General features: G+C 33.2%; 1 protein-coding gene across 1 annotated transcript in view; it reads left to right on the forward strand.

Moving 5' to 3' along the window:
• LOC134721113 (ATP-dependent RNA helicase DDX1-like) overlaps window positions 1-25782 on the forward strand; it is a 161175-nt gene that overhangs the window by 52932 nt on the left and 82461 nt on the right. Inside the window, exon 20 of the mRNA XM_063583867.1 lies at window positions 1694-1805. Coding sequence (XP_063439937.1) covers window positions 1694-1805 — 112 coding nt within the window. The remainder of the gene's footprint in view (window positions 1-1693; window positions 1806-25782) is intronic.

A 25782-nucleotide genomic window follows, 5' to 3' on the forward strand; every position in this document is an offset into this window, starting at 1 on the left:
ATTATGTTTTCTTCAGTTTGACAGTTGCAGGAAATAAATGCTACGTTTCATTGTAGTAAAACTTTTCTGAGTCATACACAAATTTCTTGGGTGTTTCAAAGAATCATTATTTTTTTATTTGTTGTTTCTATAGAATAGAGACCTCGGTGGCTAAGTGGTCAACGTTGTTACTACATTGTACTGTAATCACTAGCCAGTCAACACTGAGGTTGTGAGTTCTAACCCTGCTCCTGCGGGTGCACTTTACTCCAATCTTAATTGACTAGGATTGTCAGTTTTCCTATCAAGGGGTCATGGTTTTCTCCAGACACTCAGACTTCCTCCACCAATACATATTGGCCACCACAAAATAGCTTAAATGTAGTGCTTATAATAAAATCGGCGTTAAAACAAAAAAAATCAACAACAAAAATCTTAATAATTATTGTTGTGTCCAAGATTATTTTTGCTACCCCTGACCCAAGTTAGGAACTTTGTCTGGTTGTCTTTGTTTATTTCTTTTTTTTTTTTGTGTGTATTCACCAATTTTTCTGTTGACACTAAATCTTAGGATACCTCAACTAAAATTATGTGCAATTTGGTGATTTAGATCTTGACAAAGTTGTATTGTTAAACAACTGTTTTTTTCTCTAAATGTCATTTTTAGCTTGTATGATATTGTTGGGTTGTTGACTCAGTCAATGCCACACAGAACATCTCCCTTTATAGATATACTCATTTGTAAATAAATCATTTTTTAAGGATGATGTATGCCTCTTTAGTCTATGCCTTCTTCATATGGAATTATATATAATAAAACATCCTTATCTCGTGTATATAGATAGTCCTGATTGAAAATGCAATAAAAGATTATAGAAAAGTTATAACAAGCTATGCTACCAACTAAATATGTCTCTGCATATTTGAATAATTTTGTTTTTTTACAATACTAATTGCTAAAATATTTGACCAAATTGCTGTTTGTATTCACCTTTTCAAACTGATCAACTGGTAAGTCAAGTTAGCTAATTTTATAAGGTTTTAGAACTAAAGGCTTCTAAGCCCAGCAGCTGTGACCCTTTTCTTTGCATTCCTGTAAAGTTTCATATTGTTATGAGATAACTATATTTGGCATATGCATCACTGCCCTCATCAGGTCTTCATGTCTGTCAGAGAAGATTCACTTGATCTGAACTGAGTTCATTTCAAGAATCAGTCAACAAGGTTAAGTTTCAGTGGTTCAAAGTTCATATCTTAGATACTATCAGTAATAGCAGGTTTTATGTGACCTTGACCTCATTTAAATGATGCATTGGGTAATGCTAAGTTTTAATGGTTTTGCCAGTTTATTTAAGGTACTGGAAAGAATATGTCAACTTTATTATAATGTATGGATAAGGTGTTAATGTCTGTCTGGCTTATATAAAAAAGAATATGTGGTATGATTGCCAACAATGAGACAACTATCCACAAAAGACCAAAATGACACAAACATTAACAACTATTGGTCACTGTAAGGCCTTCAACAATGAGCAAAGCCCATACCACATAGTAAGCTATAAAAGGCCCTGATATGACAATGTAAATCAATTCAAACGAGAAAACTAACGGCCTTATTTAGTTTATCTGACCTTGACCTCATTTTCATGAATCATTGATCATGTTAAATGGTTCAATACTTGTATTTGAAAATGTATCTCAATTTTATTTTTAGGTTTGCAATGTAGATCCAACAAATGATCCAAGATGGAAAAATTTACAGAAACACGTACAGACAGATGAAGTTCATTCAAGAGACAAAGTCAGCGCCAACTCAAACACAGCAGGTAGGTTAAACACATACAGACAGTTGAAGTCTATTCAAGAGACAAAATCAGCACCAACTCAAATACTGCAGGTAGGTTAAACACATACAGACAGACGAAGTTCATTCAAGAGACAAAGTCAGAGCCAACTCGAATACTGCAGGTAGGTTAAACACATACAGACAGATGAAGTCCATTCAAGAGACAAAATAAGGGCCAAATTAAATACTGCAGGTAGGTTAAACACATACAGACTGATGAAGTCCATTCATGAGACAAAGTCAGCTCCAACTCAAAAACTGCAGGTAGGTTAAACACACAAAGACAGATGAAGTTCATTTAAGAGACAAAATCAGTGCCAACTCAAATACTGCAGGTAGGTTAAACACATACAGACAGATAAAGTCCATTCAAGAGACAAAATCAGTTCCAACTTAAATACTGCAGGTAGGTTAAACACATACAGACAGATGAAGTCCATTCGAGAGACAAAATCAGTGCCAACTCAAATACTGCAGGTAGGTTAAACACATACAGACAGACGAAGTTCATTCAAGAGACAAAGTCAGTGCCAACTCAAATACAGCAGGTAGGTTAAACACATTCAGACAGATGAAGTCCTTTCAAGAGACAAAATCAGTGCCAACTTAAATACTGCAGGTAGGTTAAACACATACAGACAGACGAAGTTCATTCAAGAGACAAAATCAGTGCCAACTCAAATACTGCAGGTAGGTTAAACACGTACAGACAGATGAAGTTCATTCGAGAGACAAAATCAGTGCCAACTCAAATACTGCAGGTAGGTTAAACACATACAGACAGTTGAAGTTCATTTAAGAGACAAAATCAGTGCCAACTCAAATACTGTAGGTAGGTTAAACACATACAGACAGATGAAGTTCATTCAAGAGACAAAATCAGTGCCAACTCAAATACTGCAGGTAGGTTAAACACATACAGACAGATGAAGTTCATTCGAGAGACAAAATCAGTGCCAACTCAAATACTGCAGGTAGGTTAAACACATACAGACAGTTGAAGTTCATTCAAGAGACAAAATCAGTGCCAACTCAAATACTGCAGGTAGGTTAAACACATACAGACAGATGAAGTTCATTCAAGAGACAAAATCAGTGCCAACTTAAATACAGCAGGTAGGTTAAACACATACAGACAGATGAAGTTCATTCGAGAGACAAAATCAGTGCCAACTCAAATACTGCAGGTAGGTTAAACACATTCAGACAGTTGAAGTTCATTCAAGAGACAAAATCAGTGCCAACTCAAATACTGCAGGTAGGTTAAACACATACAGACAGATGAAGTTCATTCAAGAGACAAAATCAGTGCCAACTTAAATACAGCAGGTAGGTTAAACACATACAGACAGATGAAGTTCATTCGAGAGACAAAATCAGTGCCAACTCAAATACTGCAGGTAGGTTAAACACATTCAGACAGTTGAAGTTTATTCAAGAGACAAAATCAGTGCCAACTCAAACACTGTAGGTAGGTTAAACAAATTCAGACAGATGAAGTTCATTCAAGAGACAAAATCAGTGCCAACTCAAACACTGTAGGTAGGTTAAACACATTCAGACAGTTGAAGTTCATTCGAGAGGCAAAATCAGTGCCAACTCAAATACTGCAGGTAGGTTAAACACATACAGACAGTTGAAGTTCATTCAAGAGACAAAATCAGTGCCAACTCAAATACTGTAGGTAGGTTAAACACATACAGACAGACGAAGTTCATTCAAGAGACAAAGTCAGAGCCAACTCGAATACTGCAGGTAGGTTAAACACATACAGACAGATGAAGTCCATTCAAGAGACAAAATAAGGGCCAAATTAAATACTGCAGGTAGGTTAAACACATACAGACTGATGAAGTCCATTCATGAGACAAAGTCAGCTCCAACTCAAAAACTGCAGGTAGGTTAAACACACAAAGACAGATGAAGTTCATTTAAGAGACAAAATCAGTGCCAACTCAAATACTGCAGGTAGGTTAAACACATACAGACAGATAAAGTCCATTCAAGAGACAAAATCAGTTCCAACTTAAATACTGCAGGTAGGTTAAACACATACAGACAGATGAAGTCCATTCGAGAGACAAAATCAGTGCCAACTCAAATACTGCAGGTAGGTTAAACACATACAGACAGATGAAGTTCATTCAAGAGAAAAAGTCAGTGCCAACTCAAATACAGCAGGTAGGTTAAACACATTCAGACAGATGAAGTCCTTTCAAGAGACAAAATCAGTGCCAACTTAAATACTGCAGGTAGGTTAAACACATACAGACAGACGAAGTTCATTCAAGAGACAAAATCAGTGCCAACTCAAATACTGCAGGTAGGTTAAACACGTACAGACAGATGAAGTTCATTCGAGAGACAAAATCAGTGCCAACTCAAATACTGCAGGTAGGTTAAACACATACAGACAGTTGAAGTTCATTCAAGAGACAAAATCAGTGCCAACTCAAATACTGTAGGTAGGTTAAACACATACAGACAGATGAAGTTCATTCAAGAGACAAAATCAGTGCCAACTCAAATACTGCAGGTAGGTTAAACACATACAGACAGATGAAGTTCATTCGAGAGACAAAATCAGTGCCAACTCAAATACTGCAGGTAGGTTAAACACATACAGACAGTTGAAGTTCATTCAAGAGACAAAATCAGTGCCAACTCAAATACTGCAGGTAGGTTAAACACATACAGACAGATGAAGTTCATTCAAGAGACAAAATCAGTGCCAACTTAAATACAGCAGGTAGGTTAAACACATACAGACAGATGAAGTTCATTCGAGAGACAAAATCAGTGCCAACTCAAATACTGCAGGTAGGTTAAACACATTCAGACAGTTGAAGTTCATTCAAGAGACAAAATCAGTGCCAACTCAAATACTGCAGGTAGGTTAAACACATACAGACAGATGAAGTTCATTCAAGAGACAAAATCAGTGCCAACTTAAATACAGCAGGTAGGTTAAACACATACAGACAGATGAAGTTCATTCGAGAGACAAAATCAGTGCCAACTCAAATACTGCAGGTAGGTTAAACACATTCAGACAGTTGAAGTTCATTCAAGAGACAAAATCAGTGCCAACTCAAACACTGTAGGTAGGTTAAACAAATTCAGACAGATGAAGTTCATTCAAGAGACAAAATCAGTGCCAACTCAAACACTGTAGGTAGGTTAAACACATTCAGACAGTTGAAGTTCATTCGAGAGGCAAAATCAGTGCCAACTCAAATACTGCAGGTAGGTTAAACACATACAGACAGTTGAAGTTCATTCAAGAGACAAAATCAGTGCCAACTCAAATACTGTAGGTAGGTTAAACACATTCAGACAGTTTAAGTTCATTCGAGAGGCAAAATCAGTGCCAACTCAAATACTGCAGGTAGGTTTAACACATACAGACAGTTGAAGTTCATTCAAGAGACAAAATCAGTGCCAACTCAAACACTGTAGGTAGGTTAAACACATTCAGACAGTTGAAGTTCATTCGAGAGGCAAAATCAGTGCCAACTCAAATACTGCAGGTAGGTTAAACACATACAGACAGTTGAAGTTCATTCAAGAGACAAAATCAGTGCCAACTCAAATACTGCAGGTAGGTTAAACACATACAGACAGATAAAGTCCATTCAAGAGACAAAATCAGTGCCAACTCAAATACTGCAGGTAGGTTTAACAGATTCAGACAGTTGAAGTTCATTCAAGAGACAAAATCAGTGCCAACTCAAACACTGTAGGTAGGTTAAACACATTCAGACAGTTGAAGTTCATTCGAGAGGCAAAATCAGTGCCAACTCAAATACTGCAGGTAGGTTAAACACATACAGACAGTTGAAGTTCATTCAAGAGACAAAATCAGTGCCAACTCAAATACTGCAGGTAGGTTAAACACATACAGACAGATAAAGTCCATTCAAGAGACAAAATCAGTGCCAACTCAAATACTGCAGGTAGGTTTAACAAATTCAGACAGTTGAAGTTCATTCAAGAGACAAAATCAGTGCCAACTCAAACACTGTAGGTAGGTTAAACAAATTCAGACAGATGAAGTTCATTCAAGAGACGAAATCAGCGCCAACTCAAACACTGTAGGTAGGTTAAACACATTCAGACAGTTGAAGTTCATTCGAGAGGCAAAATCAGTGCCAACTCAAATACTGCAGGTAGGTTAAACACATTCAGACAGTTGAAGTTCATTCAAGAGACGAAATCAGCGCCAACTCAAACACTGTAGGTAGGTTAAACACATCACTTTTATACCTGAGCCAACCTCTGATAAATATATGCAACTCTCAAAACACAATTTCTAGATCTATGGATGATTAAAAGTTAGAAGAAAGATGCAAGCATTAAGTTTATTAGTTTAAACATATTTTATTTGCGTAAATGTGCAAAAGGTCAGTGTCATACATATATATAAGAAGCAATTTTAAGGCTCAGTACAGACTTTTGATATAATGCAGCCAATAAATGCTCTTAATCTATAAATTATAAATCCCAGAACATTTTTACTTTTCATTACTGCAAGGCGAGTTTTATGCCCAATACCCTTCCCAGTGACAGTCCATCATGAATCATTACAGATCTATGTAGGACAATGTTTAACCAATTTCAGGTGATGAAGGCAATCAGGGAATGTTGGTAATTAGCAGTGGAAGTTTACCTTAAAACCCTTTGAAAAATTATAAAGGTTTTAACATTATTGAATTTTGTTTAGTCATAATTTACATTAGTAAAAGGAGTCTTATTTCATATCTTGTGCTTAGGAAATAAACAAGAAGATCACCATAAGACTATTTTTGTTCTAGAAGATTATTATTCCATGCTTTGCGCCCACAAGGCAGTTTTTTTCAACCATTTAAATTGATAGCCTGTATCTAACATGAACCATTATGAAATTTCAGGATATAACTTTATTTAGATCTTATCCTCAAAGCCACTTAGCTTTTAAGGTGTTTTTGTTCTGATACTATGAGTGAATTCAATATTAGAAACATTCTGATGATATTAAATTTTCTCCAAAGCAGAACAAGGCTATTAATACTAAAGAAATTAAATTTGATAAAAGATGAGCAGACTTTATTCGTGAGACAAAACAGATTGTTATACACGAGACTAGATATAAAGGAAGTCAGTTAACTTTTTTTTATAAGCTATTGTATTACTGTGTCTGGCTAATATCGGAAAACTGCAATTTGAATAGCTTAAGTCATAGAAATGTTTTGTAATATCTTATTTAAACCATATAAAACCTTTCTGCACTTTCGTTATTAATCTAGTTGTAAATTAGAAATATTTCAGACCCTATTTTGACATCTTAGAGACTATTTCAGTTTCACAAAATGAAAGTGTACATGAAATAAATGATTTCAGATTTGCATTGGTTAAAACAATGACTTATCAATTGTAAAATATGTGGAATTGAAAAAGAATAATGTCTTGTCTGAAAATGTTTTTTTTATTTTTATGTATTCTAGAAAAGAATTTCGAAAATTTCATTCATCCTGACATTACATGCTTTAATTTGCATACCGGGAAAAATTAGAAATACAAATGTGTATATCAGTTCTTAAAAATTTCAATATTTTATGCATTATCATTAATTTTGTAACAATGCAGATAGCTGAAAAATTAAACATGGCAAGCAAGCAACTTTTCATAGACATTGAATTTTTTTATATATATCTGATTTGTTATGGCGTAGCAATCTGGTATTGTTTTCATCACAAAAACTTGTATTGAAACCAATCTTTAAAAAAATAATTTAAAAAAAATGAAATATTTGTTTCTATATATGACATAATGACCTGGTTAAGCAATACAGACTCCTTTGGGTCTCTTATGATATAAATTTATAAGCAGGAAGTTTGAATATTTGATGAAAAAAATTTAAATGAGGTATTTTTTTTTGGTGCATGTCATAAACCATAATGATTGATATTTGAATGTTTCAATATTTAATCAAAATACACTGGTTTTACATACTGTGGATTCATTTATTTCCGTGGATTAAGGAAAACTTACATGTTCGTGGATACCAATTTTCGTGGATTAAGGAAAACTTACATGTTCGTGGATATATAATTCATGATTTTACTTAAGTCTGCATACAAGCCTATATAAAATTTGTAATTCATTGAACATTGATTTTTGTGGTTCATCTTTGCCCACAAAACCAACAAAAATTGGTATCCAACAAATAATTATGAATCCACAGTAGTGGAAATATTAATTGAGAAACGTTTCTCTTTTGATTTTACATGAGCGTTACAGGTAATTGAATTGGGAAAAAAACATTAGACTATACAATGGAGTAAACTTAAATATATATGTCTGCGACAGCCATTATAAAATTACAGTAGTTAAAAACATATGAAGAAAGGTTCATATGAAGAAATAATTTTGTAGCATACAAATTCTTGTGTAGTATATTTATTTTCTTGATGTATAGTATAAGTGCATTGCATGAGATAGATTAAATCTATCCAATGTAACTCATTTTATCTATCAGAAGAAGACAAAATAAATGAGAACATAGAAATTTCAGGGTATAATAATGTATGAAAATGTAACTTATTCACGAGATTTATGAAAGTAGATCAAAGAATTAAGTGTAACTTTTCAGCATTCTAGTCATGAGAAGGTGCATCTGCTCTGCTAACGTCTGTTATTAAAATGTTGTCAATTTAATTATCAATACAGAAATGTACATGAATAAAGATAGAATATTTATTGGTAAGGTTTTAAGAAGATCTAAATCCTCCAATTAAGTAAGTTGCATTCATCAGAATTTTCCTTATAAAGCAGATTAAAAGACAAGCTGAGACTCTGAGTGATGCGAGGTTTTATGGCGGGGCTGGCGCAACGAAGTTGTAGGTGCCATTTAGTTTTACCCTTGTCGAAATTCCATAATTCCGAAATCTCCAAAGTCCTAAATTCTGTACTTCCATCATTCCTTCATTCAGCAACAAACCATTATACAGAGTTTTTTTCTAAACACCTTCAGATATTGGGCTGATTTTTGGTATGTGAGATAACCATGATGAGTTACAGATCAAGTTTTGTTCCGCTTCGCTAATTTTTGTGGAAATTACGGGCTTCATGGCTTTGATGAATTGTTGAAAATCACAGTTATGTGGACTTTTTTTAACACTTTCAGAAATGAGTTACAGATCAAGTTTAAGTTTCGTTCTGCTCCGCTAATTTTTGCCAAAATTAAGGTTATACAGACTGTTTTTCTACACACCTCCAGATTTTGAGGGATTTTTTATATGTGAGACTACCATCATGTTTGTGTCCACATGTGATATTGAAATTGAAGAATTTGAACTTTTTGAGAGGGGTCATTTCGTGTCGCTTTGACACATCTAATTTTTCTTATGTACTTAAATTGTCATGGGTTTGAAAAAAGATGCTTTTAATTTCATAATTTTATCCTTTGTTTTTGTCAAATAACTGGAAATTTGTGCAAAGGAAGTACTTAATATAACCAACAAAATCTGTGAAAATTAGTGTCCTGAGAATAGATAACGATTCACAGTGCCCTGTAATTGATTTAAATGAAAATCATAGTGATTGTGCATTTTACATTTTCCAAACTAGGAAGTCCTGTTAGAAATAAGTTCTTCGTGACAACAAAGTGCTAATGTAATTGTTATTATAAAGTCAAATGAAGGAAATGGATTGTGATTAGATGGTTCATAGAGGACCGTGGTTCGGAGACAATGTAATGTTAATTTAATGGTACAAAGTACATATTATCAGGGTAGCAATCAACAAGGCTTGCATAACTTTTCTACTTTACTGATGAGACAGTTAGTTCTAAGCTGTTTGGTCTTAATCACAGTTATGTCGTAAAACTGAGGAAATAAAATAATTTTTACTGTGGCTTCATTTATTTTGGTTTGTAGCATTTTTTGTGGCTTTATGAAAAGTCATTCATTCAGATACTTAATTTTGAGGTAATAAGGAGTCCAGCATTCTAGCCAGAATAATGATTTGTTTTTTGTTGACTGCTTAAATAAGTTGTTCACTATTACCAACTTAATTCACTAAATCTAGTACCCAGTGTATATATCATATATATACTATAAAGATACCGAAAAGTTAGTGAAAAGTTTTTGGAGAGTTGACCCCTCTGAATATCTTTGCCATACATAAAAGTCAATAAATGTATTACTATCCTGTCAACACTGAGGCTGAAAGTTTAGCCCTGTATGCTGTAGACATCCCTCTTTAATCTTAATTGACTTGGATCATCAGTTTTCATGCTGAAGGTTAGTAATGGTCTCTCTGAAGACTCCAGGGTACTCCACCACTATAAAATGACCACCATGACAAAGCCAATGGTGCTGAAATGTGTCAATAAACACCAACAATCAATCATCAATCAATCAAACTGTGTACACACTTTGATGTGACAACCCCCAATTTGACTTTCTGTTTGGAGAATATAATACACCAGCCAATGAAATGTCTGCTGCAAAATTTTGAAGGTGTATATCAAAACAATTTACAAATTGAAGGATCCAGAAAGATGTTTAAATCAGAATGTAGAACGGAGTGCAGCAGTTTTTTGTAAGGGAAAAGTTGACACATTATCTGTATTTTAATCTGTGCAGGAAAAAAGTATTTCATAATTATTTCATAAGTATTTCGTTCCTTTTTTGGTATTGATGATTCTATCAGCATTTAATGATTTATCGATTTGGGAAGAAAAAAACAAAAGTGTAGTAAAAAAATCTCCTCTTTTTTAAATGATGAATTACAAAGATAGTGTTTCTGTCACTAATAGTCTGATACTGGTACAAATGGTTGAAAGTAGTTTCCATTTTTGTTTTGATGGATGAGGAATGTTGAATTTGTCCATGTTTATAAATAATTTTACATTAACTCGTTGATATATGAGATTTCTTGGAGTATTCCCATTGATATTTGTATAAGTACAATAAATTTATTATAGAAGAGATTTTAACAAGTATACTTTATAGTTTTTGTCCTTTGGGATTTCTGAATGGATAAAATATATAAATAGTTTGATGAAGATGACTTTAAAATGATATGCTTTTAAAAAAAATCATGATAATACTATAATTTGTAATTAAGAAATTATTTCAAAGAAAGTACTAAACTAAGGTGTCCTTCAATGATAAATACTAATACAGGATATATTTGGGGAATACCCCACATTGAATTTACTGGAGACCAAACAATTGTCAAATATCTAAGATGTTAGTGGGGAAACAAATGGTTCCAAACAGTCTAGCCAAAACCATTTCAGTTCAATTTTCTTAAAGGAGTTTAAAAAAGATATTATAATTAAAAAAATGATAAGAAACTGAAAATAAGTCATAATATATCATTCAAATCATGGGACATGCTATTTTGAGAACTTATAAAGCGAGATGAATTCATAATTTTAATGTTCATGTCTAACTTCATTTGTATCTCTTACAATTGGATGCTTTTAGAACTAATCTCTTTTGAAATAATCTGATCTTGGAACTACTAACCATTTTCTTCATGAATAAATTGTTCTAAAAACTTTCAAGAGCACTTACATCATTAAATTAAACGACAAGCGGTAAATTCATCTATATTCAATTTCTACAGCAGTAAAGATACTTAGACGGTCAGTCTAGCAGTATGTAATTCAAAACCTTTATCTTTTGTCTTATACGGCCTTACAAATAAAATGTCCGTAAAAAAGTAAATTGTTTTATAAATATTAATTTAACTATGGTTATTTTTTTAGAAAGGAAAGAATATATCAAATAGGGATAACATAAAGATGAAAATAGGTATATGTTGTATTATTGCACCAGGGACCAAATGAAGTTCAAGTTATTAACAAACGAATAACAAGATGTGGCATGATTGCCACTGAGACAACTCTTTACCAGAGACAAAATGATGTAGAAGTTTAAGTAAAGAATGACAATATTCTGGACACCTTACAAACTTTATCTCTGGGTCTTGAAACTGGAACATTTGAACCATAAATATATCTTTGTCACTTTTTGCTGTTCTTCAGTCATGCTGAATAGAAATAGGAAGATGTGGTATGGGTGCCAATGAGACAACTCTCAATCCAAGTCAATGTGTAAAGAGTTAACTATTATAGGTCAAAGTACGGCCTTCAACACAGTGCTTTGTCTCACACTGAACAGCATTTAAAGTATGAATAAAAGATGTCCACAAGTTTTCAACCGAACAACACAAAAGTAAAAATATCTAGAAGTCACTTCTTTCTAAAATTGAGAAGAACCCTCAGTCTTGTAAAGTATTTTAGAGAATCTGAAAACAAATAATGATACAATGTAATTTTCCTTGTTTGTTTTTATTTTACTACATTGTATTAGGAGTCTAAACAATTTTTTCCAATATTAATTGAGATGTCAAAGTCACTAGCCATTTTTGATTGAGAAAATTGACAAGTCAATTATAGTTTCTATTTAGTTGTTTCATCTGATGCGGTATATAAGAGTTAAATATATTCAAATCATATACCAGAGACTTCTGATGTATTATTTTTAAAATGCCCAAGGACGTAGACTGTATACATATTTATGTTTACCAGAGAATTAAGTTGATTATGTCGTTTTATAAATATATAACCTAGACCAAAGAAAAGTATGAAATATATAAGTTCCCTGGGGACTTTTAAGTTTATTCCAAATTATTTAATTAGCTACTGTGAAAGTACTTTTATTCGTGGGGTACCAATTTTCGTGGTTTTCGTGGATGACTTTATCCACGAATTTAAGTGTCCAACGAAATAAAACAACCATTGTCCAAATCTAGACGTGGAAAGATCCCTATCGGTAGGTTTGACTACTGATATGATCTAGAGAATAAATATATAGAATAACGCCAATCTGAGAATACTTTGATATCAGTCACAGAACTACAACGGCATGCAGGATTATACCCGTTTAATCTTTAATAACCTAAACTGTACAACTTTTGATCTTTTAGTTCTCATAAAAAATATTTTTCATCGATGAAAGTCAGATTTCCGGTATTGATATGCTAGTATAATAAAGTGTTCATTTTATATCCTCATAGCTCTTGACGGTGCATATAGGAAATAATAGTTTCTTGCTGGCCTTGATTTTGATAAAAATTATTTGACTATTAAAGATACGATTATAGCATTTGTTTATGTTCCTGTTTTCTTTGGGTGACATTTTTATGGCCTAATTAACACCTTTGATGGTCTTTTATCTGTTGATCACTTTATCATAGGTTAATTTATGTTATCACTACGATTTACACGGGTCAATGTTTACTTTGCAATTTCATTCAATCCAGACTATTTGTAACCTTCGTTTCTAAAGGTTTTTTTTAGAAAATTAAAATCCACGAATTTAAAAATCCACGAACATGTAAATATTGCTCAAACCATGAAAATTGATACCCACGAATTAAAGTACTTTCACAGTAATATGACAGAATGAGGTGTATAATGTTTCCCAGTGTACTTATTTTTTATAAGTCCCTTAAAACGAACCTTATTAATTAGTATATAATCATCTTTTTTCCACAATCCATCTATCCAAAGGTTTATCCCACAGTGGTCTAGCCGTCAACAATTCATGTAGTAAATCAAATTTTATTTGAATAATTCTGATGTGAAAAAGTTGCATGCTATCTAAACTGCAGTCATTATAAAGTGGGGTATGCTACCCTCCTTTCAGAGTAGTCTAGCTAGACAGATAGATTGGTTATGGGTCTGACTAGTCTGTACTCTATAAAAAGACTAGTCCAGCAGATAACCTATATATCTAGCTGTCTGTAGGACTAGACTACTCCGAAAGAGGGAAGTTAATATAATATATACAGTATTCAAAGGTTCTACAAGGTAATCAAAGGTTCTACAAGGTAGTCAAAGGTTCTACAAGGTAGTCAAAAGTTCTACAAGGTAGTCAACGGTTCTACAAGGTAGTCAACAGTTCTACAAGGTAGTCAAATGTTCTATAAGGTAGTCAACGGTTCTACAAGGTAGTCAACGGTTCTACAAGGTAGTCAACGGTTCTACAAGGTAGTCGAAGGTTCTACAAGGTAGTATAAGGTTCTACAAGATAGTCTAAGGTTCTACTAGGTAGTCATAGGTTATACAAGGTAGTCAAAAGTTCTACAAGGTAGTCAACGGTTCTACAAGGTAGTCAACAGTTCTTCAAGGTAGTCAAAGTTTCTATTAGGTAGTCAACGGTTCTACGGGGTAGTCAACGGTTCTACAAGGTAGTCAAAGGTTCTATAAGGTAGTCAACGGTTCTACAAGGTAGTCAACGGTTCTACAAGGTAGTCAACAGTTCTACAAGGTAGTCAAAGGTTCTACAAGGTAGTATAAGGTTCTACAAGATAGTCAAAAGTTCTACTAGGTAGTCATAGGTTATACAAGGTAGTCAACGATTCTACAAGGTATTCAACAGTTCTACAAGGTAGTCAAATGTTTTACAAGGTAGTCATAGGTTATACAAGGTAGTCAACGATTCTACAAGGTATTCAACAGTTCTACAAGGTAGTCAAATGTTTTACAAGGTAGTCAAAGGTTCTACAAGGTAGTCAAAGGTTCTACTAGGTAGTCAAAAGTTCTACTAGGTAGTCACAGGTTCTACAAGGTAGTCAAATGTTCTACAAGGCAGTCAAAGGTTCTCCAAGTAGTCAAAGGTTCTACAAGGTAGTCAAAGGTTCTACAATGTAGTCAACGGTTCTACTAGGTAGTCAACAGTTCTACAAGGTAGTCAAATTTCTACAAGGTAGTCAAAGGTTCAACAAGGTAGTCAAGGTTCTACAAGGTAGTCATAGGTTCTACAAGGTAGTTAAAGGTTCTACAAGGTAGTCAAAGGTTCAACAAGGTAGTCAAGGTTCTACAAGGTATTCATAGGTTCTAAAAGGTAGTCAAAGGTTCTACAAGGTAGTCAAAGGTTCTACAAGGTAGTCAACGGTTCTACAAGGTAGTCAACGGTTCTACAAGGTAGTCAAAGGTTCTACAAGGTAGTCAACGGTTCTACAAGGTAGTCAAAGGTTCTACTAGGTAGTCAAAGGTTCTACTAGGTAGTCAAAGGTTCTACAAGGTAGTCGAAGGTTCTACAAGGTAGTCAAATATTCTACAAGGTAGTCAAAGGTTCTACAAGGTAGTCAAAGGTTCTACAAGGTAGTCAAAGGTTCTACAAGGTAGTCAAAAGTTCTACAAGGTAGTCAACGGTTCTACAAGGTAGTCAACAGTTCTACAAGGTAGTCAAATGTTCTATAAGGTAGTCAACAGTTCTACAAGGTAGTCAACGGTTCTACAAGGTAGTCAACGGTTCTACAAGGTAGTCAAAGGTTCTACAAGGTAGTCAAAGGTTCTACAAGGTAGTCAAAGGTTCTACAAGGTAGTCAAAGGTTCTACAAGGTAGTCAAAGGTTCTACAAGGTAGTCAAAAGTTCTACAAGGTAGTCAAATGTTCTATAAGGTAGTCAACAGTTCTACAAGGTAGTCAACGGTTCTACAAGGTAGTCAACGGTTCTACAAGGTAGTCAAAGGTTCTACAAGGTAGTCAAAGGTTCTACAAGGTAGTCAAAAGTTCTACAAGGTAGTCAACGGTTCTACAAGGTAGTCAACAGTTCTACAAGGTAGTCACAGGTTCTACAAGGTAGTCAAATGTTCTACAAGGTAGTCAACGGTTCTACAAGGTAGTCAACGGTTCTACATGGTAGTCAACAGTTCTACAAGGTAGTCAAAGGTTCTACAAGGTAGTATAAGGTTCTACAAGATAGTCAAAAGTTCTACTAGGTAGTCATAGGTTATACAAGGTAGTCAACGGTTCTACAAGGTATTCAACAGTTCTACAAGGTAGTCAAATGTTTTACAAGGTAGTCAAAGGTTCTACAAGGTAGTCAAAGGTTCTACTAGGTAGTCAAAAGTTCTACTAGGTAGTCACAGGTTCTACAAGGTAGTCAAAGGTTCTACAAGGCAGTCAAAGGTTCTACAAGTAGTCAAAAGTTCTACAAGGTAGTCAAAGGTTCTACAAGGTAGTCAAAGGTTCTACTAGGTAGTCAACAGTTCTACATGGTAGTCAACAGTTCCACAAGGTAGTCAAAGGTTCTTCAAGGTAGTCAACAGTTCTACAAGGTAGTCAAAGGTTCTACAAGGTAGTCAAATTTCTACAAGGTAGTCAAAGGTTCAACAAGGTAGTCAAGGTTCTACAAGGTAGTCATAGGTTCTACAAGGTAGTTAAAGGTTCTACAAGGTAGTCAAAGGTTCTACAAGGTAGTCAACGGTTCTACAAGGTAGTCAACGGTTCTACAAGGTAGTCAAAGGTTCTACAAGGTAGTATACGGTTCTACAAGATAGTCAAAAGTTCTACTAGGTAGTCATAGGTTATACAAGGTAGTCAACGGTTCTACAAGGTATTCAACAGTTCTACAAGGTAGTCAAATGTTCTACAAGGTAGTCAAAGGTTCTACTAGGTAGTCAAAGGTTCTACTAGGTAGTCAAAAGTTCTACTAGGTAGTCACAGGTTCTACAAGGTAGTCAAAGGTTCTACTAGGTAGTCAAAAGTTCTACTAGGTAGTCACAGGTTCTACAAGGTAGTCAAAGGTTCTACAAGGCAGTCAAAGGTTCTCCAAGTAGTCAACGGTTCTACAAGGTAGTCAAAGGTTCTACAAGGTAGTCAAAGGTTCTACAAGGTAGTCAAAGGTTCTACAAGGTAGTCAAATGTTCTACATGGTAGTCAAAGGTTCTACAAGGTAGTCAAAGGTTCTACATGGTAGTCAACAGTTCTACAAGGTAGTCAAAGGTTCTACATGGTAGTCAACAGTTCCACAAGGTAGTCAAAGGTTCTTCAAGGTAGTCAACAGTTCTACAAGGTAGTCAAAGGTTCTACAAGGTAGTATAAGGTTCTACAAGGTAGTCAAAGGTTCTACCATTACCTACACACTCCATGCATTTTGCTTTAAAACTCAATGTTCATTTAAAAAATGCAAATAGAGAGTTAAACATTACCAAATAAAACTTTGGAAGAAATCTTGCATTAAATGAAAGGAAGATCAATATGCCACTTAAGAAAAGATATTTAAGTGTGGTAATGACCCCTGTTCTTAAACTCAGAAGAATAATAATCCTGTTGTACAGATAATCAGGTCATTTTTAGATAATATTACAGACTTTTCACTTGAATAATTTCCTTCCATCATTTTCAGGGCCATTTCATCTCTAAATCTGTTCATTATTCCTTGTTGACTGACCATTGAAGCTTGATAATATCTGATTACTAATTCTTAATTGTCTCTACAAATGCTGGACATTGTTTAATCATGCTTAGTTCTTGTTTAAAGATGATGAATGTTTGTACGATTAACCTCCTTTACAATTAGACCTTGCTTAAAGACAGGGACTGACTAGTATGTTTGTACGATTAACCTCCTTTACAATGAGACCTTGCTTATAGACAGGGACTGACTCGTTTGTTTGTACGATTAACCTCCTTTACAATTAGACCTTGCTTATAGACAGGGACTGACTAGTATGTTTGTACAATTAACCTTCTTTACAATTAGACCTTGCTTATAGACAGGGACTGACTAGTATGTTTGTTCAATTAACCTCCTTTACAATTAGACCTTGCTTATAGACAGGGACTGACTAGTATGTTTGTATGATTAACCTCCTTAACAATTAGACCTTGCTTATCGACAGGGACTGACTAGTATGTTTGTACAATTAACCTCCTTTACAATTAGACCTTGCTTATAGACAGGGACTGACTAGTATGTTTGTACGATTAACCTCCTTTACAATTAGACCTTGCTTATAGACAGGGACTGACTAGTATGTTTGTACGATTAACCTCCTTTACAATTAGACCTTGCTTATAGACTGGGACTAACTAGTATGTTTGTACAATTAACCTCCTTTACAATTAGACCTTGCCTATAGACAGGGACTGACTAGTATGTTTGTACGATTAACCTCCTTTACAATTAGACCTTGCTTATAGACAGGGACTGACTAGTATGTTTGTACGATTAACCTCCTTTACAATTAGACCTTGCTTATAGACAGGGACTGACTAGTATGTTTGTACGATTAACCTCCTTTACAATTAGACCTTGCTTATAGACAGGGACTGACTAGTATGTTTGTACAATTAACCTCCTTTACAATTAGACCTTGCTAAAAGACAGGGACTTACTAGTATGTTTGTACGATTAACCTCCTTTACAATTAGACCTTGCTTATAGACAGGGACTGACTAGTATGTTTGTACGATTAACCTCCTTTACAATTAGACCTTGCTTATAGACAGGGACTAACTAGTATGTTTGTACAATTAACCTCCTTTACAATTAGACCTTGCTTATAGACAGGGACTGACTAGTATGTTTGTACGATTAACCTCCTTTACAATTAGACCTTGCTTATAGACAGGGACTAACTAGTATGTTTGTACGATTAACCTCCTTTACAATTAGACCTTGCTTATAGACAGGGACTGACTAGTATGTTTGTACAATTAACCTCCTTTACAATTAGACCTTGCTTATAGACAGGGACTGACTTAAGTATGTTTGTTCGATTAACTTTTTTACAATTAGACCTTGCTTATAGACAGGGACTGACTTAAGTATGTTTGTTCGATTAACTTTTTTACAATTAGACCTGGTTTGTAGATGGGGAATGACCACAATATTTTTACAATTAACTTTCTTACAATTAGACCTTGTTTGTAGACAGGGAATGACCACAATATTGGTACGATTAACTTTCTTACAATTATACCTTTTTGGTATACAGGGACTAGTACCAGAATGTGCTTTGAGTTGATATAATACGATGGATTCGTTTATTTTTGTGGGTATCAATTTTCGTGGATTGCTAAAACTAGTGCATATTTGTGGATATTTGATTTCGAGATTTTGCCAATTTCTGTATACTGTCTAAAGCCTATTGAAAATATGTTATTCATTGAACATTTGATTTCATGGTTCACATGTACCCATGAAACTCACGAAAATTGGTTATCTGATGAATAATAATAAATCCACAGTAGGTAAAACCCAGGAGGAGGGAAAGTTTATCGGATTTAAATACATTTACTTCCTAGACTTAAAGAATGGTTATTTTTTTATCTATTTACAGTACATCATGCTAAAAAAATCTTTAAAGATCATTTTGCCACTTTAGTTTGTTTTCCTTAGTAAGGGAATATTCTATCGGGACATGACATGCAAACACCACATTCAGAATCCTAATTGTAGAAAAGAGGAAGTTGGTAGAAAATTAGGTTCACCAAGTACAGTATATATAAGATTGGTTTTATTTTCTTCCTTAATAAACAAATGTTAATAAACATAAGAATTTCAGAATCCAGCTGTTCTATAGCTATGATACTGTAATATGTATTTCTGTTCATGCTGTTTCATGTAATAATGTTGAGTTCTACGTTTTTGCTTTCATCAGTAAAAAAATTGTAATTATATCATTGCTATCCCTGTACTTTTACCAATCATTGATGCTAATAAGTATCCATGGACAACTTACAAGTGTTTGTACCACTTTACCAATTCTAATTAAAATCTCCTAGTCATGGAACTGGTTAGGAATCCATTCATTGAGATTTATTTGTCCATTTTGATTTTCTAATTTGGTGACAACAAACATTTCCTTCCAGATAATCTTGACGACTTTGCCAAAGTAAACAAATTCATTTTCTTACATAATTGGTGCACTGTTGAACTGATTCTTTGCCGTAGAAATGTTACATTGTGTCATATAAGGTGGTTTTACCCTGTTGACTCCTTATTAGGTTAATTTGTGTATGGGTCACCCCATTGACATTTTATATACAGTCCTGATCTTTAATACCAAGCATATAATAAGTAGCAATGTTTGCTTTCTATTGAGTTATATTCTCTACTTTATATTCAGCAGTCATACTTACTATATATAAGGTGGACAAATTATTTGATTATAACGTCCAACAAAAGGCCTCGTCTCTCCAGCTGTAAACGTGACATGGCAGTCTTTAGAATTTGGAAAGTCGAGTTCGATTTATAAAATTGTCTTTATTAGTGTAAGTGTTATATATGTTTGATGTTGTATTCAGGACAAAAACGGTTTGGCGGGTTGTGATTATTGCTGTGTTTTGGTTAATTTGATTAAACCTCTTGATGTTCTGTGGTCATTCGAGGTTAAATTATTAATATAAAGTCTAGTCTATAATATAATTCAGCCATCACACTATGGACAGAATGAGAATAGAAGGTTGTATATAAAACATTATTGAACAGTGATATCGAAGATTTTTCTCTTGGATATTTTCGTTGCAATATTTTAAGGGACAATTTCACTTTCTGAATTTATTGACAAACATTAAAGGATATTAAAGATGATCGCCATTGACCTTTCAACTCACTGCTCCAGAAGATGGCAGTATTGCAGGCTACTGATGTTTAGAATACTACAACTGTTTGAATGACATTCTTGGCTATGTAATTGATGGTATATATTTGAAGGCAAGTATGTTGGCTGTCTGATTATGACATCAATCATACAACAAAACCTCCCCCTGTGCCATCCATTAAACTGCATTTTACATATATAGTACCAAATTTTGTGTGACTTTGAAAATTATGGGTAGTCAACCAATAAGCCTAAAAATGACATGTAAAACAATTAATTCAAATAAGAAAACTAACAGATTTATGTAAAAAAACACCAATGGTTGAAAAAACAAATATGATATACACAACAAACACTGAATTATGAAAGGTCATTCTACACTCACATAATTAGTATGAACATGTATATACAATCTTTTGCTATCTGATATGGGACTGTTTAATAATATAGGCTTATTAATGTGGGGAAAATATGTGTTCTGGACATTAGTGAACCAAAGATCTAAAGTTCAGAATACATATTCTCACATGATTTACTTTTTGATTCATTTTTGCCTCGCTTGTAATTCTTGGGATTATCTTTGGCATGACATGAATTAATGTCCATGTTCTGTAGTATACATTTGTATTTGTTTCTCCTCAACTTCTGACCAGAATTTAGAGAAATTTCTCAAAATCTTCATGCTGTTATACAGTTGTATTGTTTTCATCTTAGATTTTTGGGGGGTATCTGTTAGCAAATAATTGACTTTTCATTAACTGAGGTGTCACAAAAGTTTTTTGTTGAAACCTCCAATTCAAGAATTTGTCTCAGAATCTCAACCATAGACCACAATTGTGCATATCTTTATTAGTTTCTGTATTCCAATAAATTTTGTGAGTTTCTTAGGCAAATCATAATGTTTGCCATAGCTTTATGTGGTGGTTGTATATTCTGAGTTTCATTATTTAAACATGTGTAGCTATGTTTAGGGATGGTTAAAAAGAAAATGAGTTTGCATATTCATAATGTGATTATTTATTTTGGAAAATAGATTTTGATTAATATAGACATAACATGTTTTTCGTAAAGTACATTATAAAGAAGTTTTTTAGATTGTTTGTGGTATTTTTGTTAGAGTAATTATCCGTCCCTAACCTATTTTAATGTGGTTCCTAGAAACTGTCTACAACAATTTATGAAGATCTTTTTACAGTTCAAATTGAGTAATGAATAATTTGATACAACTGTTTATTTGAAAACATACTTTAATGGGATTAATTTAGTATGATTATTTCAGATGCTGGTACAAGCATGCTAGAATTTTAAAAAAAAATCTGTTTCAAATTTAAAGTACATTGTTCTTTTAGCAAATGAAATTACCTATAATGATGAATTTTAAATGAAAGAGTGCATTTTCATTTGAAATTAAATAAAATATCTAACAGTCTCTGTCCTTTACTGGGTTAAATACTTATACATGTACTTTGAAAGTACAGTGATATTCTACATGGATCGATTCATAGATTCCTGAACATTTGTTTGTATACCCCCTTTACTAAGTTGTTTTGGCATTTCTTTGCCTCTGTCAGTTTTAATTAACAGTCCATTATTAGGTCATTTTTAATGCCTCCACTGTAGTGAATTAGGGGAATTAAATTTATCAATATCAGTGTGTTCGTCCCAAACGTCAAAAGGCTAAAATAGTGCATTGTAAATAATAAATGCAGGTCTAGTTTATGTTTCAATTTTTTTTAAGTTTTTCTGTTAACATACTCAGAATTATTACATTGTTCCAAAATAAAGAAAACAACTAAGGCTTTTTTTCAACATTTTTTATATTTGATTTGCAGCATGTACAAAACAGACAGTTTGATGTTTTACCGAGAGATGTTTAAAAAGGTTTCATTTTTATAGGTTGATCGACTTAATGGAGCTAATGTAAAGCATCCCTTTTGAACTGACAAGATATAATAATTACATTGTGTTCGATCTGCTTGTTTTGTTATCCATAAACAATTATTTATCTATTTTTTTGCACGTTAACGATGATTTTCTATCATCCTTTTTTTCATTGGAAACATGTCAATGCAATTATGTTCGAGAAATTATGTCCACAATAAAACTTGATTATTCTGTGACAAGGTTATTAGTAGGGTTATAACGGTCAGCTATACAATTTTCACGCATTACATGATTCAGACAAAACACGGAAATGTGTTGCTTCAGGTAAAATTGGATGAAGTCCATCTTGGAACAATTAACTAGCTGTCCTAACTGATATTCTTGGACTTCATGTTGTTGCATCTAATTTTTTCATTTTTTATAATCAAGATTGACGATGATTTGATTAAAGAAGACTTGTGTATAGATTAGATTTTTTATTCTGGTTCATTTTATGGCAGACACATGATTAAAAAGCCTCAAAGTAATGGTGATGTGGGTATTAGATGACATGTGAGGCAGAATTACATATTTATTCTGTCCCGACATTTTGGTATTGTGATTTCAGATTTGGATACTTTTATAAATCTTGTTAACTAAATAGTAAAATCACATCCTCAATTAGTTTTAGTACACTTTGGTTAAATATAGGTACAAATTTATTTGTATTTGTCAAAATCTTTCGTTCTCTCTGTCATATATTAGAAGTGAACAACCATTGTATATATCTGTGGTACTCATATAAGATATAATAATTAAATTGTAAAATCACATCCTCAATTAATTTTAGTACACTTTGGTTAGATAAAGGTACAAATTTAACCTTTTTTGTCCTAATTTTTCAGTCTCCGTCATATATCAGAAGTGTAACACCATTGTATATATCTGTTGTAATCCTCAGATATCAATCGTGCTTTTTTTCCTAGTAAACAATAGAATTGTGCAATATTCAAATTACTTTGACCTACAGTTCATGCATTAAGGACTTTGAGAATGATGTTCAGATACATTTCTCAGCAATCCAAAAAGTTATATTTTATAATATATTTCTGATCATGTTGACCTACATTTTACAATAGATAAGTTTCCAGATGACCTAGGTTTATTTAAAGTAAAATGGAAAAGTTGGACATAAAGTAATTTGCTTTTTGAAATTAAATTTGTTCAGGGAAAAGCCCTAAGTTGCAGATTGGGAATTCATTGAATTGGTTCAGTAATTAATGTTTACCGAATTTCTGTGCAGATTATGCACCAATACAGATTATACAAGGCTTACTACGGTAATTAATGTTTACCGAATTTCTGTGCAGATTATACATGGCTGACTACAGTAATTAATGTTTACAAAATTTATGTGCAGCTTATACAAGGCTGACTATGGTAATTATTGTTTACCAAATTTCTGTGCAGATTATACATGGCTGACTATGGTTATTTACATTTACCGAATTTCTGTGCAGATTATACAAGACTGCCTATTGTAATTAATGTTTAAAAAATTTCTGTGCAGATTATGCACCAATACAGATAATACAAGGCTGACTATGGTAATTTATGTTTACCGAATTTCTGTGCAGATTATACAAGGCTGACTATGGTAATTTATGTTTACCGAATTTCTGTGCAGATTATACAAGGCTGACTATGGTAATTTATGTTTACCGAATTTCTGTGCAGATTATACATGGCTGACTACGGTAATTAATGTTTACCAAATTTCTGTGCAGATTATACATGGCTGACTACAGTAATTTAGGTTTACCAAATTTCTATGCAGATTATGCACCAATACAGATTATACATGGCTGACTATGGTAATTACTGTTTACAGAATTACTTGGTAGATTATACAAGTCCCTTCATGGTAATAAATTATGTATGTCAGAACTGCTTTTCTGGAGTTACCTATATCTGGAATTTTAACAAGAACAATTTAAAACCAGTAATGATAAGTAGAAGCTATGCTATATACATTTGTAGTATCCACTCAGTTAATAGAAACTAATAAGTAGGAGATAAATAATTGCATAAAAGAGCATTTATTGTCACTGACTGAAATAGTACAGTTATATGTGACTTTTTGAGAAAAGTTTTATCTCTTTTTCCTCTCTTTTTCCAAATATTTGACCAAGACATTTTATAATCTGACAATTTGATTACAGTATACTTTTTCTTTGAATGAAATATAGTACAAAATTTGATGTTGTATCTGTTTATTTCCTTAGAAACCTAGTAAAGAACATCTATGCTATAATGTCTTTGACTTTTGATTGCTGCCTATCACAGGAAACAATCATTTAGGACGGAGTTACCACCTACATAATGGTAGTGTTTTGATTAGGTTTTTTATGTGATTGATTTTAGTATGACCTATTTCAGAGAAAAAAATGAGATCAATAAATTTATACGGAACTTCATAACAACATTGTACTAAAAGTGATGAATTTAGTTAAATGGCAGTTGTTGTAACTTAATATTAAAAATAAATATTTTGTAACTCTTATTAAAAATAAACCTGACAAAAACTATATCTCGTAAAGTGTTCCACGTCCTATAACTGTTTACATGTCAATAGAAATCTTCATTCTATTTCTAATCTTACCAATTGTAAATCTAAGTGGATTCCTTTTAGTATGAAAGTCTATAATTGCTTATATGATATCAAATGGAAATACGGGAATCTACAATCTTTGAAATATGGAACAAATTACATTAGGATTTTATAATGATTTAAGTGTTATGAAAAAGGAAATCCAATTGTCACTATCCTTACTGAGAGGAAGTGCGATGATTACGTGTGCATTCAATCCTATAGGGAAATCTGTCTGAAACGAAGGTTAGAAAAACTGCAAATTGATGCAGGCATCTAGCAAATTTGGTGGCACTCAGAGACTGCATGTAATTAAAATGCAATTAGTAGTTCATATGAGTGAGTTCATTCAGTCTCCATGGTTTCTATTTATAGATGAAAGGGTGTACGTCGAATCATCAGAGACTTTATAAGCATATAATTTCCATACCACTCAATTCATACTTAAGTGTTTTATATATTATTGATGGTCTTGTGAAATGTTGAAGTTCAAATTAATTACGAAATACATTTGTACCATTTATATTGTCCCACCTTAATTTGTACTTGATGAACTGAATAAAACTGGCTATTATTTGAACTTGAAATTACTTTTAATTATGGAATTTGCTTGATTTCTTGTTATTGAATTTATTTGATAAATTCCATGTTTATTCTGTACTGAAATGTTCTGTGCTGCGCACAACACTTTCTTTTACAAAGAAAATAGTATATTTTCAACGCGCACAACACCATCTAACCAAAATACCTTGTATGGAAAGTGTTATTAACCACTTAAAAGATTATAATACCAAATAAACATGGAATTTATCAAAAAAATTTAAACACAAGAAATTATGCAAATTCCATAATTAAAAATAATTCCAAGTTCAAATAATAGCCTGTTATAAACTAGTTTAAAATATACATGTTGAGAAATAGATACAGCAAGAGTCCTATAGTTGTTGCTTATTCAAGTAGGTTTTTTCCAGTGGATTTAGGACCAAATATGAAATAAAAAATCAAAATGGTTAACCAGTCGTCCAAAACACTTAGTTTCCAGACAATA

The sequence above is a fragment of the Mytilus trossulus genome, chromosome 6 (assembly GCF_036588685.1).
Source record: "Mytilus trossulus isolate FHL-02 chromosome 6, PNRI_Mtr1.1.1.hap1, whole genome shotgun sequence".
Classification (NCBI taxonomy): Eukaryota; Metazoa; Mollusca; class Bivalvia; order Mytilida; family Mytilidae; genus Mytilus; species Mytilus trossulus.